The 14,054-nt window shown below is 34.3% G+C and overlaps 1 protein-coding gene across 1 annotated transcript in view; it reads left to right on the top strand.

The window, feature by feature from the left end:
- Positions 1 to 216: 216 nt before the first annotated feature.
- Positions 217 to 14,054, top strand: part of LOC124355117 (prickle planar cell polarity protein 3-like) — a 76,219-nt gene continuing 62,381 nt past the window's right edge. The window contains exon 1 of the mRNA XM_046806076.1: positions 217 to 742. Within this exon, the coding sequence (XP_046662032.1) occupies positions 531 to 742 (212 nt within the window). The 5' untranslated portion in view covers positions 217 to 530. The remainder of the gene's footprint in view (positions 743 to 14,054) is intronic.

Genomic DNA, 14,054 nt, shown 5'->3' with positions numbered 1-14,054 from the left:
GAACTATTTAAAATGTCTCGGAAGATTGACACGGTTATGTATGCGCCCTTGTTACCGTGAATGGATTTGTAGCCCATTTCTCTTTCTAACAACTGGAACACCGGGGGCCCCTAGAGCGTAATGGTTTTTTATGAATTCCTGACAACCTGCTGGTGTCGGGGCGGAGGGGAGGGGCGGCACCTGTAGAGTCGAGTGGTGAGGTTAGCGTGAGTGTCCGGTCTTCAGTTCCGCGCCGCTCCTCGTCTCGACCCATCCAAGAGTGGGTGTGCTTGCGGCCGTCTTATCTCACGGTCACAGAGTGTTCATCACTCTATTCCACAAAAACCACTAAAATTATATTTATCACAATATATAAACTCTTTAAAAATGTAAGTGCGATGACAATTTTTAAAATTGAGAGGTGTAAATATAAAGTGACATTTCCGCCACAAGAAAATGTAACAGGTATCCGGTCGGGGCTATCTCGGACTTCGTACGTATAGGTTTGATTTTGGAATTCGGGTGGGAAAGGTGAGAAAGTTCTTGAAGCAATGCTGAACCTGGAACTTCAGAGTGTTTCGGGGAAGAACATGCAAGAGAAGAATGTGTCCTCTAACAATCTGTTGATGTGCCGTCAATGGTGGAAGGTGTGTTGGGTCTATGGAGATCAAGAGAAATATTACCGACAGTTGTACGGAAGGAGACATGCGCCTTCCGCCACTGTCGTAACCGTCCAGAGGGAGGTTTCCGCCCTGCATCACGAGTAAGTTGAGCAACAGTTCGAGCTGAAATATTTACAAATAGTCGTAAACGTAATAATTGACAAACGTATGATTTTCGCAGAGTTTGCTGTCTCTCCATTCCGAAATTTATACGAGTGCAGTAATGTGAAGTGACAAATATTTTCTTTAAACATAACATTTTTAACGACCAGTTAAAATAGTTGCTCCAATTCAAATAATAGAAAATAAGTTCCACTGTTAGTACGAAATTTAGAAATTACGTGTAATTTTCTTATTCTTGTAGTTCTTCTTGTTCATCTTACAGTCCATTCAATAGTGCTTTAATATAAAGCGTAATATTAAAGCGATACACGGATAAGCAATTTGAAGTTTACATTTCAAATACGAGTATATTAAACCGATTATATTTAAGTCTTAAAATATAGGTTTGAAACTGAAAAAATTAAAATACATTCTCTTAGGAAGAGAGCATTGTATCTTCATTAGCAATACTATATAGAAGAAACGTAGAAACCAGAAAAAAAAACACTGCAGTTCTTTTAAAATATTTTCAGAATTGCTACGAATATCGTTTCACGTTTGTATACAAAAATCAAAATCAGTTTTACACTATATAACACGTTTTACACAAAGGACGTAAACATTCGTCGAAACCAAACTACAATCAAAATGGCTCTTGTATCTTGTGATAACGCACATATTTGTTGGACCTACTCCTAATAAGCATCGAGTTTTAACTCTGTGTCACTCTGTAGTGAATGTCTTGTTATAGGAGTCACATGTATAAATAATGAATATAAATTCAAAAGCAGTCACCTTGACGCTATGAACTCCGAACTTTATCACGTCATAAAGTGTAACAACCCTGCTGGTTTAGTGCCATATTTTTAACTACAACGTTTTGTATGAGTAAAGTAAAACTAGTTAAAAACACAGTTATAAACGACGAACTAGGAAATTTAATTTTATAGAGAAGTTTTGAAATTTATATGTGGGAAAAACCCAAGTACCGCTGGGCAAGTACTTCATCGATATTAAGTTAGGCCATGCAATATATAACAAGGTAGTACTTAGTGTGATAGTTGTTTCATGATACTTCAAAATAAAGATTCCATAAATTTATCTAAAATTTCAAACGAAAATTGATATCGTTTGAATATAATGGGTTTTAATAAACACACATATCTGCCAGATCATCATCCAAGCCATCAACATTGATGTAACAGTACCAGGATTCAATTAAGCTGGAATGAAGGACGAAATAAAAATCTTCAGGTCACAGTTGTACTACGAATCTTTGAAGTTCATTGACCACGGGATCTAACTTGTGACATTTCTCCTATCTACCCAACTCACAAAGCACTGAGGTATATATAACTCTATAGGTTGGGTTTGTTGACTAATCATTAGCGAAGCCCATCTCGTTGGAAAAATTCAATTTTTTATCTGTTGGCACTGTAAGTCGTAAACAAACTAACCTGCAGAACTGAAATTTTGCTTAAAGCTTTATTTCTGAATAAACAACATCGGGTTAGATGATGTTACATTGCGTATATTATGGGTAAACACGATGGCAATGAGAATAAACAAATTTGTAAACATACTCAGCGAATTCATATAACATTTTAAAATGTAACATAGTAACACGTTACTACACATGTAGCATAACAGAATTTAGGACATTTGCCATCGTTAGATTTTACACCTGACGAAGAGATTGCAATCCTATCAAAGTAGTGTATGCATTTTGTAACATATAACTATGGAAAGTGTCCAAAATCCTATTATTATTTCAAACCTTGCATCATCAATAACAGACTTTACGCAAAGGAATGTAGCTATAGACTTTGCATACAGGCTCAGCAAAGCATGTTACGCGACACTTGGTGTGGCGTACTCTAACCTTGTTTATTAAAAGGATTAAAAAGACTTTAGGTATTGTAGTCTTTACTCTTGAAACCTTATCGTAATGCAATGCGGAGACTTGTAATAATGTAAACCCTATTAACATCAGACGTTTTGTTAATTAGTTCCATAGTTTTATCAGAACAATGGATTGTCTGTAGGGTTTTGTCTAATTAGGCACTATCATATCTGAGATACAGCTATGGTGTTGCTGTTAGTGCTGCGGACAAGGCAGACTTCCATATTGAGAAGCAATCAGAGAGAATGCAATCAGCAGGTGAGGGAGCGAGCAGATGGTTCTCACGGCTGATTGTTGTACAAGTGGTCAGCCGATCAGTCGGTTCGCTGATGTTCTCAAGGCTCTAATCAGGTGTCATTGTCCAGATCTCATCACGGTGACTGAACCATAACATTGGGCGTGGTGATAATGACTTCACAACATCACCTCGAGATTACTTCTGTCTCTAGTGTTGTGCAGTATGATCCTTCCAGGAAGAAAGGCAATTGAGCATTCCTAAGAGCATTACTGTAATGTTCGAAATGTTTTTTCTTATGTCTCTCCCATCAATTCCTTGTAAAACGAGGCCCGACCAGAAACCCATGTTAAATTCATACGCGTTTATTATAACTTCCCTGAATAGAAAAAAGTAGATAACTACAAGGACTTTAAACTTGCAATTAAGGAATTTAAGTTAGTCAATAGGGGAATCAGCTCAAATAGAAACTGCTATAGATAAGAATGTGATAATTGTACTGTACGTACATGAGTTATGGCTCCAAGAAGTGACATACTTTTTATTTATAAAGATATGATTTCATTTAAGGAAAAGAATATGTTAAAACATAATTTTTCCCAATTATAAATATAAATGTATAAGCTATAGCCTGCACTCCCTGGAGCTATAACTTATTTCACACACACACATAACGTAGCTGTGGTAGAAAGGGTTACTTCAATATGAAAGTTGAGTTTAGCTCCAGTCACCTTCTTTTTATTGCAGCGTTCTAGGTATTTCACGCTGTTTCAGACTTGATTCCTAGAATCTGGAGTAAAGTTCGTCTGAAGAGATCCAAAAAAGTCGGTGACGAAGAAGTTCAAAACAGACCTTTACATTGTTTCGACAACAGAGACACCTATAAATAGATGAAGTAACCGTCTTATTGACTCATCAGGTGCACAACTAAGGGCATGTTTCTAATGTTTCTGTCGCGATCTCTAAGCACAGTGGAGCAACCAAGTGTTCCAGAACATTCCAGGAAGTTAATTCTGAGAGAGCGGCAATAAAATGAAGATAAACTGAAGCCTAACTCAACATTCAAATTATTTCACATGTTTATCTTCAGCCGTTTTTATTTGCTTCTGATTACAAGATTTCATAAATTACCTGTTTTAAAAGCATTTAGTTATGTAATCATATGAAAAAGTTTTCTAAATTTTGGGTCTAATACAAAACATTTCCAAATCCAAAAACGATTACGTCATCTTAAAGACCAAGTATGTATAACAGCGTAACGCTGAATACTAATCCTTGAAAAAGAATAAATCTAAAATGTTGAAAATATCGCACTTTCAATTTCCTCAAAAACTTTCAAATGGTTTACTTGTAAAATTTAGATATGTAACATTAAATGGACCAAAAACTCCTTAAAAGATCTTAGCCTAAAAGAAACCTCATATGTTTGAGTGTTATGAGAAAATTGTAAAATTTTAACATTGGTAACGAGAAAAAACGCAGAGTAAACAAGTTACAAAAAAAATCTGCTTGGACATCAATATTGGCATTTTAAGAGATATAACACAATCAAGGCAAGGAAAGCGCCGTTAACATAAACTAAAACCTAGAAAAACTAATTAATTAAACTAAAGTCGTAGTAAGTAGAGAATGAAAGATTTTGACATGCAGTACATAACCAAATGAATATGACATAACCAAAATAACCAGTACATAACCAAAATATGCCTTATGAGTTAAAACATTTAACCCTAGGAAAATATGTCGTATTGAGTATAATACTGTATGTGTTAAACCGCAACATAAATCCGAGTCGTACAAAGTAATAGGGAAGTCAGTAATGGCAATGAATTGAGTATTATTCTAAAAATACCTAATTGCAATTTAGCCTTTTAAAATCACTACTTTGTTAACCTTTTATACTTTATTTTCGAAAAAGCATATATTCACCGTGCATAGACAACACATATGTAATCCATACTAGTGAAAACATTAATAATTTTAGTATGATCCTGTTCCTAAAAAACCCCGGTAAGATAGTTATTCTTCAAGTCTTAAGAGGGCACGTTTAATAGCTATATAAAAAAGAAATTACCATGTGTAACAGTTCATTAGCACTGAGACACTAAAATATAAGTTTCTGAAGCGAGGCATTTTGAATTTTAAGGTGATTTCATATTTATAACATAGTTTCATACCGGGTGTCTTAAGTCCCACTTTCTCCTATTAACGGTCTATTGGATAGAGATAAATTGATTTACTTTGGATCATGATTATATGACCAAGTAAGGAGTTTTTTGATGTATGTATGTAAAATGTCCATACATACAAAATTCTCATCTGGTCTTATAAACATACCCCAAAGTAAATAACTTCATCTCTATTCATAAGAGAGTTAATAAGGGGAGAGGTGGGACGTAATATGGACCCTCGTTGCAAGTTGAACCTCTGATGAGCGGCAAGGATGTACCTCTAAGCATGTATGTAAAGCAGCTTGATTCTATACGAATGTTGGGGGTGCCAATTATTAACATATGTGCCGAAGTATTGTTTTTGTTAAGCATCGGATTACATCCTGAAATTAATATAATGTATACTTTTAGAGTGTAAAATTTCATAAATGTTTGAGATTTATGTATAAATAGAAACCATTATATGTGATAAGGAGAACTCAACATTCTCAATTTAAATCGAAGTCTATTCAGGTTGTGTCTATCATTAGAGATTTATATGCAATTAATTTTTTAGCTTACATTCAAGATTTTGTAATGTACTTGGAGGGGGGTTGCATCGGTACCACAACAAATTGTGAAAAAGACACATTCATTTCCTACCCCTTTTAAGACCGACATATTTTTTTGATGTGCTAAAAAAACCATCCTCCTATATAGCGTTCTACTGAAAAAGGCCGTCAATTTCAGCCTCTGAGTATAGTTTTGCAGAAATACGAGTATCATAAAATTGTTGTTTATGATTGAAAATGAACCATTTTTTTATTTTGTTGATCCGTTAAGGAAAAAATATTTTACTACTTAAAAAAGTTTTCAAACACATGTTTTTATATATATTTTAAGTTTGGCACAACATGACAAATATAAAACTTTATATTGCATCATATCCACATATATATTCATTAAGTAGACTTAGTACATAGTCTGTGTACCAATTTTGATGTGCCCACCTTTATTAGACGTGGAGATATGGCCGATCTCTTAAGCTATCGAAATGTTAAACAGGATTATAATTTTAAACTTTTCTAAATAGCTCTAGAAATATAACTTTCATTCAAATATACCTACAAAAAGTTTTAACTTAATTTCTTGAAATTTGTCGAAATTCCTTAAATTCCTTTTTAGTACTCATATATAACTATAAAAACAAATGTATTACATCTTTCAATGGTGTAACGAGGCATAAACATTTTACTGTGCTAAAATCTCACATGATACAATATTTTATCATTAGTCATAAAACTGATGTTTGCATTACTAACATTCTTAACACGTTCGCTACCGAAATGTAAAAACTTGTTCATTAATATGGACCGGCTGGCACACATATGTGCCGGCTAGTTCATTCTCATAGACCGATGGCACATATTTGTGCCGCTCGGTACAGTTCCAGTGGACCGACGGCACATATTTGTGCCAGTGTAGTCTTATTAAATAAAAGGCTGTGGTAACGATCGGTCTATTCTTTCGACTTCATTTTTTCATATCGGTCTACAGGGATTTATGGCACATATTTGTGCCGCTTGGTCTCTCGGTATGTTCACAATTTCTTCCTTGGTGCAGTTGGTACAAGTGAAAAACTAGAACAAAATGTGTGTTACCTAAGACATTTTTAGTTCCTAACTGTTTTATGTCAAAGATAAAAATGTAGCTCATTAACTAAATGAAGTTTATAAATAAGATACATTTGTGTGAGTTTTTTTATAACATATTCTGCTATTTCCAAAGTGTTTATCCAAAGATCTTGTTTTAGTTTGTACAATACACATAACTACCATATCAACGCTCGTGTTTATTATTTTCCCAATGTGGCCTAACACAGTTATGGCAATTTTTACTTGATTTGCAACTAGAAAAGGATTATATTTGAGGTTAAGCCGAAACCTAATTATTTGCTACAGACCGACCGGCTCATATATGTGCCACTAGCCAAAATGTATACAACGAAAAAAAAGGATGTGGAATCAAGTTATAAGTTTGCCTAAGGCTATAAAATGATATATAAATTGATTTGAACAATGTTGTACTCTTGGGCTACGGTAATGACCACACTACTTTGAGCTGGTCTGTGAGAAGTGCCCAACTCATACAATGGTAGTCTATTTTGATGGACCTACCGGCACATATATGTGCCGGTTGGTAGTGAACGTGCAACCTCTTTAACTCTTAAAGAGGTACACGTACAAACTCTTTAAAAAATAACCTGCAAAAGAGCATAATTTAATAATCTCCTTCCGTAATACGTAAGAGAGTCTCTATTAACTTCTGGAAAAAGCTTGACTTTAATGAACCATTTGCTGCAAACAATTTACTTTGCTGATCCTAATACTCCAAGAATGTAATTAGTAAGAAATTCCTAAGTTTACTGCCTTTGCTGTCAGGAGAGTTATTAGAAGTAATAAAACTATAGCTTTGGAGCCGTTGAACTAATTTTCTTGCTAAAGGATTTGCATTAATGTGCGAGTCGTAAACCCTAGTTACCGGTTACGGTTAAACCGATATTTGTCGGCAACTATTTAATTCGTACACAATAGACTATTGGTGTGGACCTGGTACCGTTGAACAAGGGCGTAGTCGGAGTAACCCGTCTAATAATTATGACTCATGACTTTACTACGGAAAATCATGGATTTGATTCCAGACATGGATTTGCGTAGTTTAGTCGATCCTTTTGGTATATGCAGTCAGTATTTTCTTTGAAACATCTGTATGTGTAGGATTTTAAAAATTACATCTATTTTGAGTGTGTTGAAGATTTTGAATTGTATGATGCTTTGAAAAAATAACAGGCAAGAACATTTTATTCCGTAGTATTTAGAGTTTGCCATACTACATATTGCATAACAGTTTTTGCTGTGGTTAAAGTTTATTAGACTATACAGAGTGAGTTTTATGTACTGGCACACCTGGATATAATTTAAACGGCCCAAGATATCTATGTGAAACCTTGACCCTACCTATTATAACATATTTTTTTAATTTTTCAAGTTGTTGAAAATTTCCCCCCCTTTTCTAAAGGGGGGTAAAGGGGGGCAACTAAACATTTTCAAATACAAACCCCTATCATGTGACCCCTCATTTTAAAAGGAATAAAAAGATAAATCCAATAATCCAAACTAGAGGTCTCTACGTTTATTTTAACAGATTTTATGACAAATTTACAATTGAGTAAAGGGGGGCAACTAAACATTTTCAACAACTTGAAAAATTAAAAAAATATGTTATAATAGGTAGGGTCAAGGTTTCACATAGATATCTCGGGCCGTTTAAATTATATCCAGGTGTGCCAGGACATAAAACTCACTCTGTATATGTTGCTTAGTCAGATGTGAAAATAGCATGTGGTCATTCGCAATTTGTTTAAAAACATATGTTCTATAATTTTCTCGTTGCCATTATGGTTATCCATAACACCAATGTAAAAGTGTTCGCTAATGCTGAGCAAAGTCCATGAGTGAAATGCACTACCATAAAACTCGACGTTACTTATATAGAAACGAATCTTTATTCAAAAGACTATAGGTCAGGTTAGAGATATCGTGCGGGCCAGACAGAAACGACATTTTCCAACCCTCGATTGAATAGGCATCGCTAACGTTTAGCCAAATAAAGAAAATTTATAAAAGTTTTAATAGCTGTGTGTAAGTATTTTTCATTCAAAATGCTAATAAAATAAAATTACGCCTTATTTATATGTATTTTATACACACTAACGTTTATATAGAACCTGTAAAACAATGATACGAACTTGTATGCACATGTATATTTTGTATAGTCTAGTTATTTGTTTTAATGTGCCGACAACTATGTAAAGAAGTAACTCTTTAATTTAATTAAATTCAATAGATAAACTTTGTAAATTCCATATGTTATAAATATAACGTTTTAGGTAAAAACTCAACAAGATAAACATCCACGGTTTGTCTTTCTTTTAGCCTTTCTTTTAAACAGTGGTACAAAATTAAATGTTCCTTGTGGTAGGTAAAGTTCAATTTAGAATTCATACAATAATAATAGACTTATTGACTGAAAAGTCGTCTTTTTGTACAGTAACCAAATCTAAAACAAAATGTACAAGACATAGGCCATTTAAAAATTACTATAAAATATAACAGCAGACATGGAACTACCAAGAACGTAAACAGGAAAAATTGGGGGGGGGGATGCATACAACTGATATTTTCCTGTAGTGGACAGAGAGTAAGGCCCAATTTTGTTCCTTAAACAGTTCTTAATCCGTTTCTTTGTTGAGAGCGATCTTTCGTACATGTCAGTAATACTGAATTATTTAAATAATAATATTAATCGTTTACTAAAAAGTGAAAAAATTGAAGATTAGGGGTCCGGACCCCTTGAACCACGTCGCAGGCTACGTCCTTGGGAACTACATGAATGAGATATCGAAATTATACTTTTCAATGTTGATGCTTTACAATTAATTTTGATAATCTTACAATGTTATTTGGAAGTTTCTTTGTAAGGATTATACGTTACTTTCCCAACCTTCTTCAATGACGTATTTATACATCGCATACACTAAATATAGTCTAATTTGAATATCTACAGAATTAACAGCCGGGAAACCTATTATCTAGGTGTGTTGAGGCCAAATGCAGTATACAAAAATACACATAAGTAAGTCGACAATATACATATCTTACGATGTGCACCCTAATAGTATGATGTTTACTTTACTTCACTTCTTGGAGAGGTAATTCCTCAATATTAACTTCAATTTATGTTAAAGTAATATAATATTTAATAAAAATCTAATTTAAAAAAAAGAACTTAACTTCTTTACATGTCCTAATTTTTTAACTTTAATTACCATGCACATCATTCTTATAAGTTCCCTATAAAAACAATGATTTCAAATTTTAAGTATATTTGATCAATTTGGCACTATTGTGTGTAAATTTCAACTTAGGAACCCATAATCAAGTAAATAAATTTTTTAAAGTTCTCATCGTTTTCAGGTAAGACTGTGGCTCGTTAACTGAGAGGTCACGGATTCGATTCCCAGCGAGGATAATAAAAATTTACAAATGGGATTTGGACAGTTTTCTATTACAAATGGTTATTGCAATAAAAAAATGTAAGTCGGAAGAACACTCCAACTTCTCAAAGGTTGTAAAACAATACGAAAAATGTAACTAAATCAACATTATAAATAATATTGACGGTCAATAACCTCAGTGTAATTACTTACCTCTGGGCATTAATTTGGTATTTTGAGCGTGAATTATACCAATAATGTTTTGCCTGTTGTTCAGTATTTAAATTTACACAAAAATGTGCAGCTAGAACAAAAATGTGAGGCTAGAACAAAAATGTACCACTAATTACTGTCAAATATAACTTTACTCTAGAATACAAGCTCCAATCAAGTTTATCAATTAATTGTATCATTTCACACGTTATAACGGTATATAACGTATAGTCGAATCCACCAATAGTGTATTATATACAAAACATTTCCAGACGTACGAGAACACGGCCATCAGCAGGCCGTAATGAATGGCGAGTGATTTGTCCGACTCGTTACGCAGGAAACGGTCCCTGAATCCAGAAACGTGCGAGAAGGGAGTTACACGCTTTGAATCGGCCAATGGAGCGTGAATCCGGACCATTCAATGGTACAATCATCCTCGCCTTCACAGGGATGCTGCTTGGCGTACCGTGTGTCTCGATTTGGTGATGAAGGCGATTTACGTCCTCGCAGACACATGCGAGAAGAGAGTTACAAGCTTTGAATCGGCCAATGGAGCGTGAATCCGGACCATTCAATGGTACAATCATCCTCATCCTTCACACACAGGGATGCTGCTTGGCGTACCGTGTGTCGATGAAGGCGATTTACGTCCTCGCAGACACATGCGAGAAGAGAGTTACAAGCTTTGAATCGGCCAATGGAGCGTGAATCCGGACCATTCAATGGTACAATCATCCTCGCCTTCACAGGGATGCTGCTTGGCGTACCGTGTGTCTCGATTTGGTGATGAAGGCGATTTACGTCCTCGCAGACACATGCGAGAAGAGAGTTACAAGCTTTGAATCGGCCAATGGAGCGTGAATCCGGACCATTCAATGGTACAATCATCCTCGCCTTCACAGGGATGCTGCTTGGCGTACCGTGTGTCTCGATTTGGTGATGAAGGCGATTTACGTCCTCGCAGACACATGCGAGAAGAGAGTTACAAGCTTTGAATCGGCCAATGGAGCGTGAATCCGGACCATTCAATGGTACAATCATCCTCGCCTTCACAGGGATGCTGCTTGGCGTACCGTGTGTCTCGATTTGGTGATGAAGGCGATTTACGTCCTCGCAGACACATGCGAGAAGAGAGTTACAAGCTTTGAATCGGCCAATGGAGCGTGAATCCGGACCATTCAATGGTACAATCATCCTCGCCTTCACAGGGATGCTGCTTGGCGTACCGTGTGTCTCGATTTGGTGATGAAGGCGATTTACGTCCTCGCAGACACATGCGAGAAGAGAGTTACAAGCTTTGAATCGGCCAATGGAGCGTGAATCCGGACCATTCAATGGTACAATCATCCTCGCCTTCACAGGGATGCTGCTTGGCGTACCGTGTGTCTCGATTTGGTGATGAAGGCGATTTACGTCCTCGCAGACACATGCGAGGAGAGAGTTACAAGCTGTGAATCTGCCAATGGAGCGTGAATCCGGACCATTCAATGGTACAATCATCCTCGCCTTCACAGGGATGCTGCTTGGCGTACCATGTGTCGATTTGGTGATTTGAAGGCGTTTTACGTCCTCGTAAACACATGTGAGAAGAGAGTTACAAGCTTTACTCGACAGTTTACTTTTTAGACGAAATATTCTTCATTAAAAAAAAAAACTAATTTAATTTATATCAAGATGTTTTATTTAATAGTGCACATGATGTATTCAATAGTAATAGTTTACTTATACGATACTTCAAACTAAGGGGCAATAGTCGTTGGTATATTACTCCTTGTCTAAGACAAAATGCGGTTAGAAATAATCCATGTCCTCCTTTTCCTCCTAAAAGAGTATTTGTTTGAAGTTTCATAATTATTATTGTAATTATTATACCTACTTTAATATTGTATGAGTAATGGATATTTTCACTAAAATCTAATTGGTTTACTTGATTTTTTTAGCCTACTAAAATAGGGATAGTAAAAAAACCTTCGAATCATATTTTAGTATCGGAAAACTGATTGGATCGTATATTTTTATTTGAGCATACGATTACAAGTAAAATTTAATCCAAAATAAGGTTATATGGTATTTTACAAAAATCTTTTGCCATTTTGTTGCTGTTTCCCATTTTTAAAATTAATGCTCTTGAATCATTTATATTTGTGTAACTTTTGTGAAATTTTACATATATTTAAAAACACTGAACTTTTTGAAACTGGTATAAATTTGGAAATTCAATCGAAATTGTATCAATAAAGATAAGAAATAAGGTAAAATTAATTATATTGCTATAATTTACTTTCTGTATGACATGTATAGAGTGGATAAACGTATATTGACATTAAATTATACTTTGTCTGTACTCCAAAATTTCCTCAGATTTATTTGAAATACTTAATGGAATTTTTATTTAATCTCGAATCATCAGCTCGTTTGCTAGCATTACTTCAGTAATTGTGCTTTGAATTCTAAATGTATTATTTTCTACGTTAGACTAAGTATATTTAACTTATCTATCTAAAAATATCTATTCATCAAACTATTTGGCTATAATGAGGTATTCTTGAAAAATAAGATTTACAATTTTAGCGTCTATGGTATTGATGACATATTGATTTGAGATTACATTCAAATTTTGCTAAAATAAGAAATAGAATAGAAACTTTACACTGTCTATGGACAACTTTCAGCGTACCAAGAATAAAATCTACAAGCTATGCTTCAAGTACAGTACTTCATTGATACGTATAAACGTAGAGGTAGGCAGTTAAACGTATTAACTGCGAACCAGTTTATTTATAATTCTCATTGTACCACTTCTGACCGCTAATGTCGGAGAACGTAGGCTAATAAATCACGCTCATGTCACTTGGCAAGTTAAACTTATTTTAAAGTTGTGTTAATATGTAAATCCAACATTATGTATGATTTAAATGAAGACATGTTTCTTAGCAGTTTGTTATAGTTGAAATTCGCATTCCAGTTAAATCTGATACTTTTTAAAATAATGTGAAAGTTTGGATATACTTTTGCAGTAGTAAGATTCTGTTCCAATTAATTGTTTTTTAATTGAACAATTGAGAAAGTAAGTCAAAATCACTTAAATAAATTCCTCAATGGATTAAAAATATAAGCCATCCAATTTTTTTTTCATTGTGTACGAATAAGTTTATAGAAGAATATTGATACATTTTATCCTACAATTTTCAAAAAATGTAAGGGAAAAATATTTAGAACTTTGAGGAAACGCAATAGAGCAAGTGCAGAAATATAAATTTCTCACTTTGGAGACATGTTGGAAAAAAGTGATTTATTACAGGACTTGACTGGGACATTTTTTGTTCTAAATACATTCCGTTATAATGTACAGTTTGAAAGAGTACTTAAAACTCTTAATTAACAAATTAATATTCAATCTTTAAAGATGGAATAATGATTGTTTTAGATCTTTAATCATTAATGTACTTATTTCAATACTAAAAAAGTAAAAGTATGGAAGAAATAATGGATGTTTGTGCTTGAAGAAATATTGTATTCTCTTAGTTTAAACATTTATTTACATTATGAAATTATCAAAGGGCTCCGCCCCATTGGTATTTTAATGACTCACTTAAATGCATCGAGATGTACGAGCTAAACAACGATTAAAGTAGCGAGAGCTGCTGAAAAGTTTGTTTACATTTAAAGTCTTGGATGTAATAACACTTCTTATATCTGTCATTTCCTTAATTATCCAAAGATCCTGTTACTTTTATTAGTACTCATAAAA

Source organism: Homalodisca vitripennis, chromosome 2 (assembly GCF_021130785.1).
Source record: "Homalodisca vitripennis isolate AUS2020 chromosome 2, UT_GWSS_2.1, whole genome shotgun sequence".
NCBI classification, from domain to species: domain Eukaryota; kingdom Metazoa; phylum Arthropoda; class Insecta; order Hemiptera; family Cicadellidae; genus Homalodisca; species Homalodisca vitripennis.
Note: the sequence above shows the minus strand (reverse complement) of the source record. Positions and strands in the feature narration are given on the sequence as shown.